This window comes from Oncorhynchus mykiss, chromosome 8, assembly GCF_013265735.2.
Source record: "Oncorhynchus mykiss isolate Arlee chromosome 8, USDA_OmykA_1.1, whole genome shotgun sequence".
In the NCBI taxonomy this organism is placed as follows: Eukaryota; Metazoa; Chordata; class Actinopteri; order Salmoniformes; family Salmonidae; genus Oncorhynchus; species Oncorhynchus mykiss.
This window is the reverse complement of record NC_048572.1, coordinates 45,959,741-45,979,810: the sequence shown is the minus strand read 5'-3', so window position 1 is coordinate 45,979,810 and position 20,070 is coordinate 45,959,741. Positions and strand designations below refer to the sequence as shown.

Genomic DNA, 20,070 nt, shown 5'->3' with positions numbered 1-20,070 from the left:
CTCAATTGGGTTGAGGTCAGGTGATTGTGGAGGCCAGGTCATCTGATGCAGCACTCCATCACTATCCTTGGTCAAATAGCCCTTACACAGCATGGACGTGTGTTTGGTCATTGTCCTGTTGAAAAACAATTGAGTCCCACTAAGCCCAAGCCAGATGGCATGGCGTATCGCTGCAGAATGCTGTGGTAGCCATGCTGGTTAAGTGAGCCTTGAATTCTAAATAAATCACAGACTGTGTCACCAGCAAAGTACCCCGACACCATCACACCTACTCCTTCATGCTTCACAGTGGGAATCACACATGCAGAGATCATCCGTTCACCTACTCTGTGTCTGACCAAGACACCGTGATTGGAACCAAAAATCTCAAATTTGGACGTATCAGACCTAAGCACAGATTTCCACCGGTCTCATGACCATTGCTTGTGTTTCTTGGCCCAAGCAAGTCTCTTCTTCTTATTGGTGTCCTTTGGTAGTGGTTTCGTTTCAGCAAATCGACCATGAAGGCCTGATTCAAGCAAGTCTCCTCTGAAAAGTTGATGTTGGGATGTGTCTGTTACTTGAACTCCGTGAAGCATTTATTTAGGTTGTAATCTGAGGTGCAGTTAACTCTAATGAACATATCCTCTGCAGTAGAGGTAACACTGGGTCTTCCTTTCCTGTGGCGGTCCTCATGAGAGCCAGTTTCATCATAGCGCTGGATGGTTTTTGCGACTGCACTTGAAGAAACTTTCAAAGTTCTTGAAATTTTCAGGATTGACTGACCTTCTTGTCTTAAAGCAATGACGGACTGTCGTTTCTCTTGGCTTATTTGAGCTGTTCTTGCCATAATATGGACTTGGCCTTTTACCATCTTCTGTATACCAACACTACCTATATGTTTTCATTTGTTTAACACTTTCTTGGTTACTACATGAATCCATATGCTATTTCATAGTTTGAATGTCTTCAGTATTTTTCTACAATTGTAACGGTTTTCTTACTGGGAAGAAGAGGAGGACCAAAATGCAGCGTGGAAAAACCGAAACCTAACTGGTGCAAAACACAGAGACAGGAAACAATCACCCACGAAATACCCAAAGAATATGGCTGCCTAAATATGGTTCCCAATCAGAGACAACAATAAACACCTGCCTCTGATTGAGAACCACTCTAGGCAACCATAGACTTACCTAGAATACTACACTGAACACAACCCCATCAATCTGCAAAACCCCTAGACAAGACAAACACATAATCACCCATGTCACACCCTGGCCTAACCACAATAATAAAGAAAACACAGAATACTAAGGCCAGGGCGTGACAACAATGTAGAAAATAGTGAAAATAAAGAAAAACCCTGGAATGAGTTGGTGTCCAAACTTTTGACTGGTACTGTATTTTTAAATGAATGATTTGGCCAATTCCTTATATTTTCACATGTATCCTGAAAATGCATCTAAAAATATATTTGAAGTATATTTTTTTCAATATGGGATAGCCAACTACAGACACAATATGATCAATCAAAATGTTTTCTCTCCCGTGTGGACATTCTGATGTTTCTTCAGATAACCAGCCTGGCCAGCTGAAGGGTTTCTCTCCTGTGTGAACCCGCTGGTGAACCTGAAGATACTATGGACATGTAAAACTCTTTCTTGCAGAAGCCAAAAACAAACAACAGTCCGCTTTCGAACCCTGCGTTGCATTTTATGTCCTGCACTGACATGTAGCGTTGGACTATGGCCACTTTTGGCCTTGCTATGTTCTCTCTCATATTTCCTTGACTGTTAGCGAAAAGCCTCTCGGCAAGATATCCAAAGGCTTCACTAGCCTCGTAAGAAATGCAGGTTAAGTGGATGTAAATCATTACTAGAATTCCTATCATAATAATCATTACTGCTAGATTCATAGTTTTCTTAATTGGGTCCAGAATCAAGCATTGCAGCCTCTGGTTTCACATTGTGAAATGCAAACTTAACATGTGTAAATATTTGTATGAACATAACAAGATTCAACTGAGACAAAAACTGAACAAGTTACACAGACATGTGACTAACAGAAATGGAATAATGTGTCCCTGAACAAAGGGGGGGCCACAAGCTGCATTAAATACTGCAGTGCATCTCCTCCTCATGGACTGCACCAGATTTGCCCGTTATTGCTGTGAGATGTTACCTCACTCTTCCACCAAGACACCTGCAAGGTCCCGGACATTTCTGGGGGGGAATGGCCCTAACCCTCACCCTCCGATCCAACAGGTCCCAGACGTGCTCAATTGGATTGGGATCCAGGCTCTTCGCTGGCCATGGCAGAACACTGACATTCCTGTCATGCAGGAAATCACGCACAGAACGAGCAGCATGGCTGGTGGCATTGTCATGGGTTTGTGCCCACCGCTGTTGCCGTTGATGTCATCTTCAAATAATATTTTTGCAGGAATCTCCTTGAGAATGATTTTGCCAAAGATTGTATCACCGCCGGGCTGGGCAACCTGAGCTTTTGCAGGCCTACAAGCCCTCAGTCCAGACTCTCTCAGCCTATTGCAGACAGTCTGAGCACTGATGGAGGGATTGTGCATTCCTGGTGTAACTTCGGCAGTTGTTGTTGCCATCCTGTACCTGTCCTGCAGGTGTGATGTTCGGATGTACCGATTCTATGCAGGTGTTGTTACACTTGGTCTGCCACTGCGAGGACGATCAGCTGTCTGTCCTGTCTTCCTGTAGCACTGTCTTAGGCGTCTCACAGTGCCGTGGCCACATCTGCAGTCCTCATGCCTCCTTGCAGCATGCCTAAGGCACGTTCACGCAGATGAGCAGGGATCCTGGGCATCTTTCCTTTGGTGTTTTTCAGAGTCAGTAGAAATGACTCTTTAGTGTCCTAAGTTTTCATAACTGTGACCTTAATTGCCTTGCCTAAGCTGTTAGTGTTGTAATGACCATTCCACAGGTGCATGTTTATTAATTGTTTATGGTTCATTGAACAAGCATGGGAAACAGTGTTTAAACACTTTACAATGAAGATCTGTGAAGTTATTTGAATTTTCGAATTATCTTTGAAATACTGGGTCCAGAAAGAGGGGTGTTTCTTTTTTTGCTGAGTTGATGTTGTTGTTGCTTTGGGTGAGCTGTGACACGAATGGGGCTCATTTCTGTAGCATAAGAGCAAGCTGGATCTTCAGAATTTGTTTCAGAGTGCTCCTTTTTTCTTTATTCTCACGGAAAGTCACCAGTTGAAGTATCCTGGGGTAAGGAATACGTTTGGCTGTTTCAGTACTTGGTGTCCACAAGAGTATCCCTCCTTCCGTTCATATGCTGAAGCTTCGGGATCGTGCTCTCCCTCCCTCCCTCTGCGTTGATGTGTGAATCAATCACATCCCTTTTGTCTTCATCATCATCACCTGATTCAAAACTGCCTATAGGAGGGGGAAATAGTGGATAATTGCCTTTCGGAGAAATCTTTCTATGATGGGGTTGGTATTTTCTAGTATAGATAAACCATCCATTCCATTTGACTTTTTATTCCAGGCCTCCGTTGCACTTACTCTCCCTTTGTATCCTGTAGGCTTACGGTGTCCGGCTTGCCTTCACCATATACTGTAAGGGAACCAGATTCATCCTTTCTTAAAATCTTTCAATACCATATCAAGAAGAGCATGTAACTCTCAATTCCATAAAGTAACAATAATGTAAGGACACATTAGGAAGAACTCAATATTATTCTCATACCAGTGCCTAATTTTTAACTAGGGTGCCTGAAATCATACTTAACATTTCCAAGATCCGATAATATACGTTTTGTCACGTTTTTAGTCATCTTCCTAGCTTTGCTAATATACTATAGACAATATTGTTTTACAGGATCTTCCTCTTCTTTGCTTGGATGCTCTCCATCGCAACAAAAAATAAACTCTTTGCCAACTGGACTCCAGTGGTCATCAGCCTCTAAAAACACAAAGAGTAAAACATTGACCTGGTGTTTAGCTTTAAGTGGCAATAAAGAATTGAGGAGAAAACCCATGAAAGCTATAGAAATAACTACAGTGGCTAGTAGAATAGTGGTGATATAAATACATTGGTTAAATCATTGTAGGCTAATTGTAAACAGCCAGGTTCCCTGAGTTGATGACTGGTCTCATTGGGATCGAGGTGATTTCTGACAGAGTGTTTGTGCGCTACTGACTCCTTTCCATGTCCTTGCGCATTACGCTTCTCCATGATTTGTATCCTCTGCCTAAAAAAACGTGTTTACTTTTTGACTTAATTCCTAGTGTAAAATGGCGTATCCATCCTCCACACATTTGCCACGGTGGCGGTTACCAAGACCTCCATAACGGAGGTGAGCGGTTTGTGAAAAGGAACTGAACTCGACATTGTGGCCGGCGAAAAGACTGACATCTTGTTATAACAGCTTTCCAACCTAATCACAGACAAACAGCATTTGTCTACGAGTCAGTTGATGTTGTTATAGGGTTTCTATTGTCAGAACAATAACAGTTGTGACAGAGGCCCCATCCTAATCTAAACGAAGAAGCCTTCCGCACTGCAAGACTGCGCGACAGTATTATGTCAACCACGTTTTAAAATTGTTAGCCAACGCAGTTGTTTTTGAAAATCATTGCATATACTGCGCACGCGCCCATCCACCATGGACCAGAGACATACACCAGTCTGAAAATGGTTATTCAAATAATAATTCATCCATGGAAATGAAATTATAACTAACAGTACATTTAGGTTACTATGCATATGATATGTCTGAGGGTCTCTCTGCATTTTTGAATGGAGGATACAGAGATATAGAGATGCGAGATAAAGATGATTATCGCCATTTATTTCAACAAAACCTTGGATCCAAACAACATCTAAACACAATTGTTGTCAAGAGATACAATGTAATACTGTTCTATTTAATTCTGTGGATTGACCTACACATAACAATATCATAATGGAACATGAAATGGTCATCTTTTCTTACATGTTTTCAAAGTCTAAACATTAAACCTAAAATTGATGTGGCTAAATATGCAAATAAATTGAAAACGACACTAAAGTGAAAACAAGCATTTACACTCCCCAGGTAACATTCCCATGCATTGACAGCTGATTAAAGGCTTCAATGTATCTCTTGTCTACAAATTAACGCATTGATTTACCATTGTTGATTTTAACAGGGTGTTTTAGAAAACAATTATTTGATATACTGATTCGCTATTGTCTTCGATTGTTCTTAGTACACAGTGTAATCATAATGGTACAAATTATTTTGTCATTATGCTGCCATATTAGTTTATTTAGAATGGCAAGATGTACCCAAATACATAATACAAAATTCAATATTCTAATACCTAAATAGATAAAACATGTCATTGTGATCCAATCAATTTCATTCAGTTTCCCATTGATTTGTATGCTTTTGAACAGTAAATGGTTAGAAGTGCACTCTAATGCATGTCACTTTTGTTTTAACTTTACAAAGGCCTCACATTGGAGTGGTGTTTCTTCAGGTGTAACGTGAGACTGTATTTCACTATGAAACTTTTCCCACAAAGTGTACACGCAAATGGCCGTTCTCCTGTGTGTACACTCTGGTGAGTTTTCAGATGGGCTGACTGGGTGAACCTTTTCCCGCACTGGGCACAACTGAATGGTCTTTCTCCTGTGTGAATCCGCATGTGCACCTCGAGGTTCTGAGAAGTCATCAGACACTTGTGACAGAAAGGGCAGACAAAACGCTTCTCCCTGCTGTCAGCGCTCCCTTGGACCTCGCTCCATTGGGGATGGTTAGACTGTTTCTCATACATGGCAAAACTCATCATGTCGGGTCCATCAAAATTCGATGCTGTGTTCATTCCCTGTGTCAGTTGACAGTGATCGGGACTCATGCCTGAGATATTTTCGAGGTTTTGTTGGAGCTGAGAGAAAGTAATCTCTGGCTTAGCCTGTTTGTTCCACGTAGAGCACATGTCCATCTCTAATTCAATAGGCTGAGAGTCAATCATGTCGATATCCCTCCTATCGCTGTGAGTCCCTACTTGACTGTTAAAGGTGACAGCTGATACAGTGGGAACAAGCGGAGGCTCTGGGTGGACCACAAGCACATCAGATTCTGTTTTTGAGGCATAGGAGCAAACCAGCTCTGCTGTCTCCATCCCATTGCCCCCTAAGTGGCCAGAGGAACCAGGTTGATTGGGGGTTTCATGCAGTGTGTATTGAGGGCCCAAGATCACCCGTTTCCCAATACTTAATCTAGATGCAGGGCGTTTGAGATTGTGCTTCAATGTCTCTTTCCTTTGCTCACCCTGGAAGATACTGTTATCTTCATTCCTTTGCCAGTCAATCTTCCTGCTCCTGAACTGTGCTGGACTGTTCCCTTCCTTTCTTGCATTGGGGGATGTATGGGGAGCCACACTATCTCCTCCCACAGATGACACATTAACACCTGGAGGAAAATATCAAACAAAACCATTGTGTTAAAGATTAATAACTACATAGAGTAGAACTGCATGGTGGTAGCTAACTTTCTGAATGGTTTTATAGGACACATTATACCAGTAGGAGGAGGTTATGATTACCTCATTTTACCCCACTATCTGAATCTGAGAGCATAAACAACAAAATCACCCTCTCGCTCTCTCTCAAACAAAAATAAATGCAACATGCAACAATTTTGAAGATTTTACTGAGTTACAGTTCATATAAGGAAATCAGTCAAATGAAATAAATTCATTAGGCCCTGATTTATGAATTTCACGACTGGGCAGGGCGTGGGTGGGCCTGGGAGGGCATAGGCCCTCCCACTGGGGAGCCAGGCCCAGTCAATCAAAATGTGTTTTTTTTTCCCCACAAAGGGGCTTTATTACAGACAGAAATAAGCCCTCAGATGATCCCGCAGGTGAAGAAGCCAGATGTGTAACCACGCCAGCCCAGGACCTCCACGTGGTCTGCCGGTTGGACGCACTGCCAAATTCTCTAAAACGACATTGGTAGTATGGCAGAGAAACAAACGTTTCATTCTCTGGCAACAGCTCTGGTGGCATTTCATGTAGTCAGCATGCCAATTGCACACTCCCTCAAAACTTGAGACATCTGTGGTATTGTGTTGTGTGACAAAACTGCACATTTAAAGTGGCCTTTAATTGTCCCCAGCACAAGGTGCACCTGTGTAATAATCATGCTGTTTAATCAGCTTCTTGATATGCCACACCTCTCAGGTGGACGGATTATCTTGGCAAAGGAGAAATGGTCACTAACAGGGCCGTAAACAAATTTGTGCAAAAATATGAGAGAAATAAAATGAGAGTAAAGATGGCGCCGAAGAACATGGCTGACGTTTTACATTCTCCCAACCAATTGTGCAATTTTGTATTTATTTTTTTTGCATTTTGTGTAACTTGTTATTTAAAACTCATTGTGTACATAATGTTGCTACTACCGTCTCTTATGACTAAAAATAACTTCTGGACATCAGAAAAGCGAATACTCGCCACGGACTGGAAGAAACCTTTTCCTTTAACGAGTCCAACAAGAAGGATATCCTGCTTTCACTGGAACAGGCCCAGATCCACGCCTTTTGCGTGAAGAAAAGACGCCGGAAAAGGGGACGCAGATTGGGGATCCTTCTGAGAAGTGGGAGGCAAGTGAGTAAACTCCCAATGCCTTCCATTCTCCTTACTAACGTGCAATCGTTGGAAAATAAAATTGATGACCTACTATTAAGATTATCCTACCAACGGGACATTAAAAACTGTAACATCTTATGTTTCACCGAGACGTGGCTGAACGAAGAAACAGACCATATAGAGCTGGTGGGATTTTCCATACATCGGCAGAACAGAGACGCTACCTCTGGTAAGATGAGGGGTGGGGGTGTGTGTCTTTTTGTCAGTAACAGCTGGTGCGTGATGTCTAATATTAAAGAAGTCTTGAGGTATTGCTCGCCTGAGGTAGAGTACCTTATGATAAGTTGTAGAACACACTATCTAAAAAGAGAGTTCTCCTCTATATTATTCGTAGCCGTCTATTTACCACCACAAAGCAAAACTGGCACTAAGACCGCTCTCAACCAACTCTATAAGGCCATAAACAAACAAGAAAATGCTCATCCAGAGGCGGCACTCCTAGTGGCCGGGGACTTTAATGCAGGGGAACTTAAAACTGTTTTACCTCATTTCTACCAACATGTTAAATGTGCAACCAGGGGGGAAAAAATCCTAGACCACCTCTACTCCACACACAGAGATGCATACAAAGCTCTCCCCTGCCCTCCATTTGGCAAATCTGACCACAATTCTGTCCTCCTGATTCCTGCACTCAAGCAAAAACTAAAGCAGGAAGTACCAGTGACTCACTCGATATGGAAGTGGTCAGATGACGCGGACGCTACACTCCAGGACTGTTTTCCTAGCACAGACTGGAACATGTTCCGGGATTCTTCCAATGGCATTGAGGAGTACACCACATCAGTCATCAGCTTCATCAATAAGTGCATCGATGACGTCGTCCCCACAGTGACTGTACGTACATATCCCAACCAGAAGCCATGGATTACAGGCAACATTCGCATCGAGCTAAAGGCTATAGCTGCCACTTTCAAAGAGCGGGAGACCAATCCGGACGCTTATAAGAAATCCCGCTATGCCCTCAGACGAACCATCAAACAAGCAAAGCGTCAATACAGGATTAAGATTGAATCCTACTACACCGCCTCTGACGCTCGTCGGAAGCAGGCACGAGAGCACCAGCTGTTCTGGATGACTGTGTGATAACACTCTCGGTAGCCGATGTGAACAAAACCTTTAGAACAGGTCAACATTCACAAAGCCGGTGGGCCAGACAGATTACTAGGACGTGTACTCAAAGCATGTGTACTCCACTGACATTTTCAACCTCTCCTTGACCGAGTCTGTAATACCTACATGTTTCAAGCAGACCAGCATAGTTCCTGTGCCCAAGGAAGCAAAGGTAACCTGCCTAAATGACTACTGCCCCATGGCACACTTAACCAGCATGGCTAACACAGCATTCTGCAGCGATACGCCACCCATCTGGTTTGCACTTAGTGGGCCTTGCATTTATTTTTCAACAGGACAATGACCCAGCACACCTCCAAGCTGTGTAAGGGCTATTTGACCAAATAGAGTGATGGAGGGCTGCATCAGATGACCTGGCCTCCACAATCACCTGACCTCAACCCAATTGAGATGGTTTGGTATGAGTTGGACCGCAGGGTGAAGGAAAAGCAGCCATCAAGTGCTCAGCATATGAGGGAACTCCTTCAAGACTGTTGGAAAAGCATTCCAGGTGAAGCTGGTTGAGAGAATGCCAAGATTGTGCAAAACTGCCATCAAGGCAAAGGGTGGCTACTTTGAAGAATCTAAAATGTTAAATATATTTTGATTTGTTTAACACTTTTGGTTACTACATGATTCCATTTGTATTATTTCATAGTTGTGATGTCTTCAGTATTAGTCTACAATTAGAAAAAAATAAAAATAAAGAAAAACCCTTGAATGAGTAGGTGTGTCCAAACTTTTGACTGGTAGTGGTACTGGTACTGGTACTGGTACTGTCTGTCTGTCTGTCTGTCTGTCTGTCTGTCTGTCTGTACGTATATATATAACCACAGAGTTTCTAAACCCAACATCACAAGGCTTTCCAGGAATGTTTGTGAAACAGACCAAGCAGACTAGGTCGGGGTTTAAGAAGTCAATGAGAGAAGTGAAAAATTATAGCTTAGCTGTTAATTTTCTCAAAATCTAAAGGCACAACCTAGATTCGAGCCAATGTCTTAAGTAGTTGAACATGTTATTTCTCCAACCTCGGGACAGTGACAAACTGACGTTTTCATTTTTGTCAAAAACAACTTAATATCGAAGGAGTGCCTTTGATTTGACCGCCTGCACTCACACAGCTCAGATGACCGTTAGACCAGATTAGGGACGTGACAAATGGACAATTTTTCTTAACATTTAAATTGCTATTGCCCCCCCCCCCCCCCCCGCGGTTATTTCTACCACGACCGTTTACAGACATAGAACACAGTAGAGTAAAATGTTGATAATTGATAGGTTTTCAGACAATTAAAAAGTTGATGTCGCACCCCTACGGAAATCTAACAAGTATCATAAAAAAAACATAAAAATCTGTCAGTTGAAGCTAGAGATTTGTTTGCATGGGCTGCGTCTCAATCCACCGCATCAGCCGATGTCGCCCTTCCACGTCTGCGGTGAAAGGTGGCAGAGCTAGAGTGGTGTTCATCAGACCATGAGACATCCCGAAAATCGGTCTTCTCATGAAAACGTCTGTAGTGTCCGAACGGTTTAGCCTTTCAAACTATTATGGAAAAGAGGAGACTCTCACGAACACGATTTACAACCCCCACAAGTGCCAAGGGACTTTTGAAGTCGGTACAGCCGATCGGCCAACTTCTGACTGTAGCGTCCGAACAGTTTGGGCAACACACTGACCCCTCTACGGAAAGGTGAGTCTCTCACAAACATGTCAGTCGTTTTGCTCTAAGACGCCAACAAGCCTCACAAGACTAGTCTGAAGGTAGCAGGGTACCAGTAAAAAAATATATATGGAAGTACAGTGCATTCGGAAAGTATTCAGACCCTGTGACGTTTTACATATGTTGTTACATATTTTAATTAATCCATTTTAGAATTAGACTATCTATCTTCACACAATCCCGCATAATGACAAAGCAAAGAGGTTAAGATTTTTTTCAAATGTATTAAATATCAAACTTAGCTCATCCTGTTTCCATTGATCATCCTTGAAATGTTTCTAAACTTGATTGGTAATTCAATTAATTGGACTTGATTTGGAAAGGCACACACCTGCCTATATAACGTCCCACAGTTGACAGTGCATGTTAAAGCAAAAACCAAGACATGAGGTCAAAGGAATTGTCCGTAGAACTCTGAGACCGGATTGTGTCATGGTACAGATCTGGGGAAGGGTACCAAAAAATGTCTGCAGCATTGAAGTTCCCCAGGAACACAGTGGCCTCCTCCATTCTTACATGGAAGACGTTTGGAACCACCAAGACTCTTCCTAGAGCTGGCTGCCCAGCCAAACTGAGCAATCTGGGGAGAAGAGCCTTGGTCAGGGAGGTGACCAAAAACCCGATGGTCACTCTGACAGAGCTTCAGAGTTCCTCTGTGGAGATGGGAGAACCTTCCAGAAGGACAACCATCTCTGCAGCACTCCACCAATCAGGCCTTTATGGTAACCAGATGGAAGCCTCTCCTCAGTAAAAGGCAAACGACAGCCGGCATGGAGTTTGCCAAAAGCCACCTAATGGACTGTTAGACCACGAGAAACAAGATTCTCTGGTCTGATGAAACCTTTGACCTGAATGCCAAGCGTCACGTCTGGAGGAAACCTGGCACCATCCCTACGGTGAAGCATAGTGGTGGCAGCATCATGCTGTGAGAATGTTTTTCAGCAGCAGGGATTGTGAGACTAGTCAGGATCAAGTGAAAGCTGAACGGAGCAAAGTACAGAGAGATCCTTGATGAAAACCTGCTCCAGAGCGCTCAGGGCCTCTGGGGGCAAAGGTTGACCTTCCAACAGGATGACGACCCTAAGCACACAGCCAAGACAATGCTGGAATGGATTCGGAACAAGACTCAATGTCCTTGAGTGGCCCAGCCAGAGCCCGGACTTGAACCTGATCGAACATCTCTGGAGAGACCTGAAAATAGCTGTGCAGTGGCGCTCCCCATCCAACCTGACAGAGCTTGAAGGGATCTGCAGAGAAGAATGGGAGAAACTCCCCAAATACAGGTGTGCCAAGGTTGTAGCGTCATACCCAAGAAGACTCAAGGCTGTAATAGCTGCCAAAGGTGCTTCAACAAAGTACTGAGTAAAGGGTCTGAATACTTATATAAATGTGTATATCAGTTTTTTGTATTTTATACATTTGCAAAAAAATAAAAGGTTTTTACTTTGCCATTGTGGGGTATTGTGTGTAGATTGTTGAGGGAAAAAACGATTTAATCAATTTTAGAATAAGGCTGTAACGTAAATACATAGTTTCCTGATATTTCTTATATATCATAGTTTCCTTACCCTTCAGAACAAACATTCTTCAGATTTTTTTTTAACTATCTTTTTATCCATGTATGAAGCTGTTATTAAATGTGTTTCTATGGGCTAATAGCAGTAAGGGCAAATTCAATGTTTCATCCAATACATTTTTTAAGATATAGATTTTTTTATACATAAAATGATAAATCAAATAGCTAACTGATCCTTGGTATGACCATCTTAAAACAATTCCATGTGTTAGCCTCTTCCTCTCTGGTTTTATTAAAATGATTTCCTAGGCTTTTATAGCCATATAGTCTAGTTTGGCAATAACACGGAAAATAATGTTTTGTGATAACTGCACTGGGATTTTAATTATGTTTGAGATAAAAATGTTTTTTTGGTTAGGGATTTTTTTTTTACCTTAAGGATTCCAACTCTGAAATGTTGAAGTGAAGAAAATGTATAGTCAAGGAGGAGAATAATTATTCTGTCAAGGATTGTTTTTTTCCAGAAATAGAGGCATACTAAGACAAAATAAATGCGACACCGTGTGTAAATGATAACACATTAGCGCAGGAAATGAAGAAATGTATTAAAATGCTGGAAGTGAATGTTAGAATTAAACAATTAACTATGCAAATGAGTAAAGTAGTATTCATTAAGGAAATGCCTGTCTCTAATAAGCACCTGTTGTGTTCAGTGATTTAAAAGGTTAATCTACCCCCAGAAATAAAAATCATGAAACTCCTCTGTCAATTTGATGAAAGCCTATAAAAAAGCCTAAGTACAAATTTTCCCCATGATTTAACTTCTAAGTGGTCTGCTTGTGAAAATCAGGAAATTGTGTGCACTTGATACTTACATCCGACTTTTGCCCTAAGGATACGAAGATCGCATTGAAAAGACGGGTCTATACTCACAAAAGTCGCTTTGTGGTCTGAATATGTTCAGATCTGTCTGACCTCTTCAGAAGGTGGTCAGGGATGTATTGTGTGCGGATTTCCCCTCAGTCTAGACGCAATCAGGCTACCGAAAGCGCATACAGTGGGAGACGTCAACAGCACAAGTCTCCAGAAGATGTGTTCTGGGACAGAGGGGCACCTTTTCATTATAATGTTGGAGGAAATACGTTCCTAGCGTGTGAGGAACATGCTTGCTGGTCTCATAATTTCTAGCCAGCTAGCTAATATTTAGAATATATATATTGTTGGGGAGGTTAGAGTTATGCTAACCTGTTTGCAATTCCTTTGGCGTTGCTTGCTCGCTACATAGGTCAGCTGGCTAGTTAGCTACAATAGTTAGCTACTGCCATCAGTTGTTGTGTTATCATATTTGACCTATTCCACCGTTTGTAGAATGCATTGTGGCATTTTAATATAGCATGGGAATAGGGAATCCAGACACACTGTGGACACATTTAAATGTAGGTGTAGATGCATGACGCGTTTGGAATTCTATGAACAGAACTCTATGATCAAAATACTAAAGCTGCATGAACTGTCAAGTCCATGTTGTGTTACTACCATGTTGTTGTCATGTTGTATTGCTGCCATGCTATGTTGTCAGCTCTTTATGTAGTGTTGTGTTGTCTCTCTTGTCATGATGTGTGCTTTGTCCTATATCTTTTATATTTTTTATTTTTAATCCCAGCAAGAGGCCTTTCGCCTATTGGTAGGCCGTCATTGTAAATAAGAATTTGTTATTAACTGACTTGCCAAGTTAAAAAAAGGTTAAATAAAAATAAATTAATAGACAGGGCGGGAAAGCAACGCTGCTCTCACTCTGGGCAGATATGCCGTTATAGCTCAGTTGCAAAGACTAACTGCAAGTTGAACTCTGTGTGATGGAGTCCTAAATAGATAGTGCAGTTTGTTTAGGTCGTTTTACAGCTAGCTAGCTACTTCACATGCTGAAATTGACTTTGGTATTATTGTGTGTAGCTATGTTTTCTAGCTAAATACCTAGCCTGGGAGAGAGAGAACATTGCATTGTGGGTTTGTAGTAGACTTGAGCTGCAACAGATTTCACAAAATATGTTCACATTTTTACCAATCTTGTTATTACAACAAAATGAAACATTTGTTCACAAAAAACATTTTCACATATTAGTGTTATTTAATTAACAATGTTACCTAATATGAATTAGTGGTTTGAAGTGGATTATCCCTTTAAACAAATAAATGCCAGGGCTATTAATTGAAGTTTTACAGCATCTTCATACTGTACTGTCTTTGCTATAACTAACGAATCTGGGAAACCCAAAACTAAACTCTTGCGTAATTGCATCAGATGCCAGTTACTTTAAGTGTGTCTGTCTTCGAGAGATTAACTGATCAATATACCTTCTTCATCATTCTAGAACAACACCACAGATCTGCACTCTATTTACCTTCCTCATGTGTGTCACTGTCCTCGGAGTCCTCATCTTTGATAAGTACCACATCGGGTAACTGCAACAAATCATAATTTGAATGCAAACAAAAATTAACATAATGTACAATTCTGTATTATTGTTCAATTAGAATTTAGTGGATAAACAATACACACTGGGGATATAGCTAGCTTCTGAAAGACTTCAATATGGAAACTTACCTCCTCTTCTTCTTCTTCTACAAAGTAGCAATCTCCAGACGTTATTGTTATCCCATTACTTTTATGACATGTGTCCTCCTGCTGCGACAGTTTTGGATGAAGACCTTCACCTAATAGGACGGGTTCAGTAACAACAGCTTGAGTTCCAGCTTTTCCATCGATTCCTCGCGCAATTATAGACTCAATCAAATGCAGTTTCTTCTTGAGGTCCTCGTTTTCCTTGTAGCTTCTTGATATTTCTAATTGCAAAATCGCATAACCTTCATCCACGACTTCACATATGTCCGCCACCGCTGCATTGGTCAACGCCCCCATGATGGACGCTAACTGCTCGTGTAAAGCCTTGGAATTCCACATGGGTCCGGGTATTCTGCTCATTTTCAGGGCTAGTCTGTAGTTACAGTTAATCGTTTATTGATACTTGAAAATATATCATAATATTTGGGTGGTACTAAGGATTTGGAAATACCGATGTGTGAAGAGTTCGTCCATCGGGAGAATAGCTTGCTAGCTGGCTAAGCTACAAACAATAGGAAAGGGGCGAAGAAGAGATACTTCCTGTACCCCACACTCAGTTTTCAAAATAAAAGTTTTAAACAGCAGCCTTGGTGCCTAATAATCGGCACACTGTTCCCAGTTATTGACCACCTTACTATTTTGTTCAATTACAAGATATATCCGTTTATTTTTTTCAACAAAAACCCTACACCAACCTCATCTCCGAAGTGTTTACTGGATAATTGAAAGAAATTAATTTGCTGGTCAATCTATAATTGCTTAACCCCGTGCGCCCTCATGTGGACTCGTAAAAATAGTTATTCAACAACACATTTACAACAGTCTAATAACAAAATATACATTAGTATAAATAATTTACATATAATCAAACTTATCTGCATTGACAAACAATGAAAACACTGTGTTGTAGTTTGTGTTGCAGAGATGTACTTGGAAATATAAGGGAAGAAATACACAAGATGGGTTGAATAAATATACAACAAACAAACATAGTTGCCCACACTTCGGTTTTGTTGGTAACCAACCAACCACTATATACTGCATGTGCACAGTATTCCGGGTAGTAGCTCATATCCCGCTTAAGGTCGCATTCGGGATAAGCCATTTACATGCACCGTTGATATCCCCCTCATGAGTATCCATGAATAATCAGAATATTCCTCAATTAAGTAAATTGGTTAAATGGAATAGTAACTGAAATATTGACACTGACACTAAACCTAGAACGTAACACTGTTATGCAAGCAGACAGTATTTCAACCACAAAATATGCACCCATATGTGTTTAGCCATTTTCTCAGAATTTGATTTCCTTAAAACTGGTCAAGCTGATAACATTTGGAGGTTTTGGACCAATCATTCCACTGTTTAGGAGTTATTGCGTTTTCTCCCCGGTCCCCAAACAAAACAGACAACTTTACCATTAGATTACCAATGCATTCATTCTATCGATGTAAGACATTATTCTGGTGAGCACTACTTTATTTAGTCTTCTGGAGCAACAAGTTACAACAGAAGAGAAGCTGCACGTATCAAGCTATAGTTGACAAACAAATGGCCTACGAAATGTCTGAAATTATAATATGGCCTACCAAATGTCTGAAATTATAATATGGCCTACCAAATGTCTGAAATTATAATATGGCCTACCAAATGTCTGAAATTATAACATGGCCTATCAAATGTCTGAAATTATAACATGGCCTACCAAATGTCTGAAATTATAAGGAGAAACTTGTCTAAATTAGGAGTGAAAGTAGCCAGTAGTAAATTAATTATAGTAGGCAAAATTATTGTATTGGTCACATACACATGGTTAGCAGATGTTAATGCGAGTGTAGCCAAATGCTTGTGCTTCCAGTTCCGACTGTGCAGTAATATCTAACAAGTAATCTTAACAATTTCACAACAACTACCTTACAAGTGTAAAGGAATGAATAAGAATATGTACATATAAATATATGGATGAGCGATGGCCGAACGGCATAGGCAAGATGCAGTAGATCGTATAGAGTACAGTATATACATACGAGATGAGTAATGTAGGGTATGTAAATATTATATGAAGTGGCATTGGTTAAAGTGACTCGTGATACATTTATTATATCCAATTTTTTATTATTAAAGTGGCTAGAGATTTGAGTCAGTATGTTGGCAGCAGCCACTCAATGTTAGTGATGGCTGTTTAACAGTCTGATGGTTTTGAGATAGAAGCTGTTTTTCAGTCTCTATGTAGATAATCCCATCTGGGTTCGACATGCCACAGTATTCCGTTTTAGATCAGTGTATCCCAGGCATCATATCCGGGTTTCTCATAACCGGGATACAAGCTTTTTCGGGTTATTGTAAACGGAATATGATGTTTATATACATCAACTCAAAAACAGAATACTTGAGTACCCCAAATAATAACAGGATATTGATGTGCATGTAAACGTTGTCAATGATTTATATATACACTAGATGACTAAATGGGGGCGCTGTGTTGAAGCCAAAGTGCCTCCATCTTGGCACTCCTCCACCGTTGTAAAATATTTTGGAAGGTATAGAAATTAATTTATTAAGGTCTACATTTGTTTTTGCCACATATATTATATTACAGACACCTTAATGCGTACTTTTAAACTATATTATGTGCTCTAAACACAAAAAAATATAAAACAATTTTCCTTCAATTATAATTTGTAAAGATTACTAATGTTACTGTCCACACTACAACAACAAAAATACTTAAATACATGTAATTTTGTCCTTGAAACATTTAATTGGAATACTGTAGAATTCCATTCATTCCTATGGAGGACAGCTCCTACTGGGGAGTACCAATATGACCGACCGGTGCATTCAAAGCCTCCCAATGTCCAGTACATAGTAGGCACAATCCGGGGTTTATGTACACTACCATTCAAACGTTTGGGGTCACTTAGAAATGTCCTTATTTTTTAAAGAAAATCTCGTTTTTTGTCCATTAAATAACATGAAGTTGATCAGAAATACAGTATAGACATTGTTAATGTTGTAAATGACTATTGTAGCTGAAAACGGATGATTTTTAATGGAATATCTACGTAGGCGTACAGAGGCCCATTATCAGCAACCATCACTCCTGTGTTTCAATGGCACGTTGTGTAATCCAAGTGTGAAACTTTTGAATGGTAGTGTACATCAATGAGTGGAACCCCTGCAAGAGGCTTTATATACATCATTGAGTGGAACCCCTGCAATAGGCTTTATATACATAATTGAGTGGAACCCCTGCAAGAGGCTTTATATACATAATTGACTGGAACCCCTGCAAGAGGCTTTATATACATCATTGAGTGGAACCCCTGCAAGAGGCTTTATATACATCATTGAGTGGAACCCCTGCAAGAGGCTTTATACACATCATTGAGTGGAACCCCTGCAAGAGGCTTTATATACATCATTGAGTGGAACCCCTGCAAGAGGCTTTATACACATCATTGAGTGGAACCCCTGCAAGAGGCAAGAACCAGACAACCACATGTATGCTCTCTTTATTATTTACTTGTCAAATGAAGTCTGAATTTACAAAACTGATATTCATGAATATTATAAATATTTCAACATACAAGTTCTCATCAATTACCAAATGGTGAGCTAGAATTGACTTATTCCTGACTGTTTTTGGATTGCATATGAAGAATGGGGAAAAAACGCTGTCCTGACTCATTTATTTCAGACATATTGTAGAAGTTATTCACTTTTAATGTTAACACTGCCAAACCCATATAGCAACTATTGACATTCACATGCTAATTACACTGAACATACCAAACTTTAGGAACACGTTCTTAATATTAAGTTCCATCCCCCTTTTGCCCTCAGAACAGCCTCAATTCATCAGGGAATGGACTCTACAAAATGTCGAAAGCGTTCCACAGGGATGCTGGCCCATGTTGACTCCAATGCTTCCCACAGTTGCATCAAGTTGTCTGGATGTCCTTTGGGTTGTGGATTATTCTTGATACACACAGGAAACTATTTAGCGTGAAAAACCCAGCAGCATTGCAGTTCTTGACACAAACCGGTGCGCCTGGAATCTACTACCATACCCCATTCAAAGGCACTTAAACATTTTGTCTTGCCCATTCACCTTCTGAACGGCACATATACACAATTCAAGTCTCAATTGTCCCAAGGCTTAAAAATCCTTCTTTAACCTGTCTCCTCCCCTTAATCTACACTGATTGAAGTGGATTTAACAAGTGACATCAATAAGGGATCATAGCTTTCACCTGGATTCACCTGGTCAGTCTGTCATGGTATCACGTTTTAGGCATGACCCAGATGCAGACAGTGTCGAATTAACAACAGTTTATTAATAGAACAGGGGGCAGGAAAAACACAGGTCAAGGGCATGCAGACGTCGGTAATCCAGATCAGAGTCTAAAAGGTACAGAGGCAGTGGCAGAGGCAGAGGCAGGCAGTCTCAGGGTCAGGGCAGGTACCGAATGGCCTTCAGGCTCAGGGTCAGGGCAGGCAGAATGGTCAAAACCGGGAAAACTAGAAAACAGGAACTGTAAACAGACAGGAGCAAGGGTAAAAACGCTGGTTGGCTTGACGAACAAAACTAACTGGCAACAGACAAACAGAGAACACAGGTATAAATACACTGGGGATAATGGGGAAGATGGACGACACCTGGAGGGGGTGGAGACAAGCACACAGACAGGTGAAACAGATCAGGGTGTGACACATGGAAAGAGAAATGTTTTTAATGCTTTGTATCCTTAGTGTATATGGCTCCCACTTTAAACAAACTACAATCTATAAAATATGGCATACATAGTCTTGATAAGAACACCATAGATGCTTCACATCTATAAGCTAATATCATATTCCTACTGCATAAGGAAGGGTCTTTCTATAAACTAGGGTACCAGGGCGGATTTCCTACACTGGACAACTTGTTACAGCTGTTGATAATCTATTGATAATAATCAGCCATTTTTTTTAATAGAATATTGCCCAAAACCCAACTCTATTCTTATTAATTATTATGGATATAATGACAACAAATGACATAGTCTAGTGGGCTTATTCACAACATGATCTGGTAATGAAATAACATAAATACATTTTGTTTTCCATGTTACTCCTTCAATTTTAAACAATACAAGGGGCTTTAAGTTAGCTAGCTACGTTTGCGACATGGCCAAAATATATCACGATATGTATGATGGTATTTGATGCTATTTTCTGTTTATGAATAATAACGGTTCTAAATGTGCTTTATGAGTAGTGTGTAACCCTAGGGTGGCAACACATATATTCTAAGTGATTTCAATGGGTCTTTCTCCTTTCTCATCGTTTTATACTGTTCAATTCAACTTCAACCAATAATCATTTCCTGCATTTTAATAAATGTATGCATTTCCTGCACTCATTTGAGATCATTTCAACACTGCCATGT

The 20,070-nt window shown here is 40.7% G+C and overlaps 1 protein-coding gene across 1 annotated transcript; it reads right to left on the bottom strand.

Moving 5' to 3' along the window:
* Nucleotides 1-4,802: 4,802 nt before the first annotated feature.
* Nucleotides 4,803-15,147, bottom strand: LOC110529945 (zinc finger and SCAN domain-containing protein 23). Its single transcript, XM_021612630.2, has 3 exons — nt 14,616-15,147; nt 14,413-14,473; nt 4,803-6,423 (listed from the first exon to the last, which is right to left on the bottom strand). The coding sequence occupies exons 1-3, from the start codon at nt 14,991-14,993 to the stop codon at nt 5,453-5,455; spliced, it is 1,410 nt and encodes a 469-aa protein (XP_021468305.2). The 5' UTR covers nt 14,994-15,147; the 3' UTR covers nt 4,803-5,452.
* Nucleotides 15,148-20,070: the final 4,923 nt, after the last annotated feature.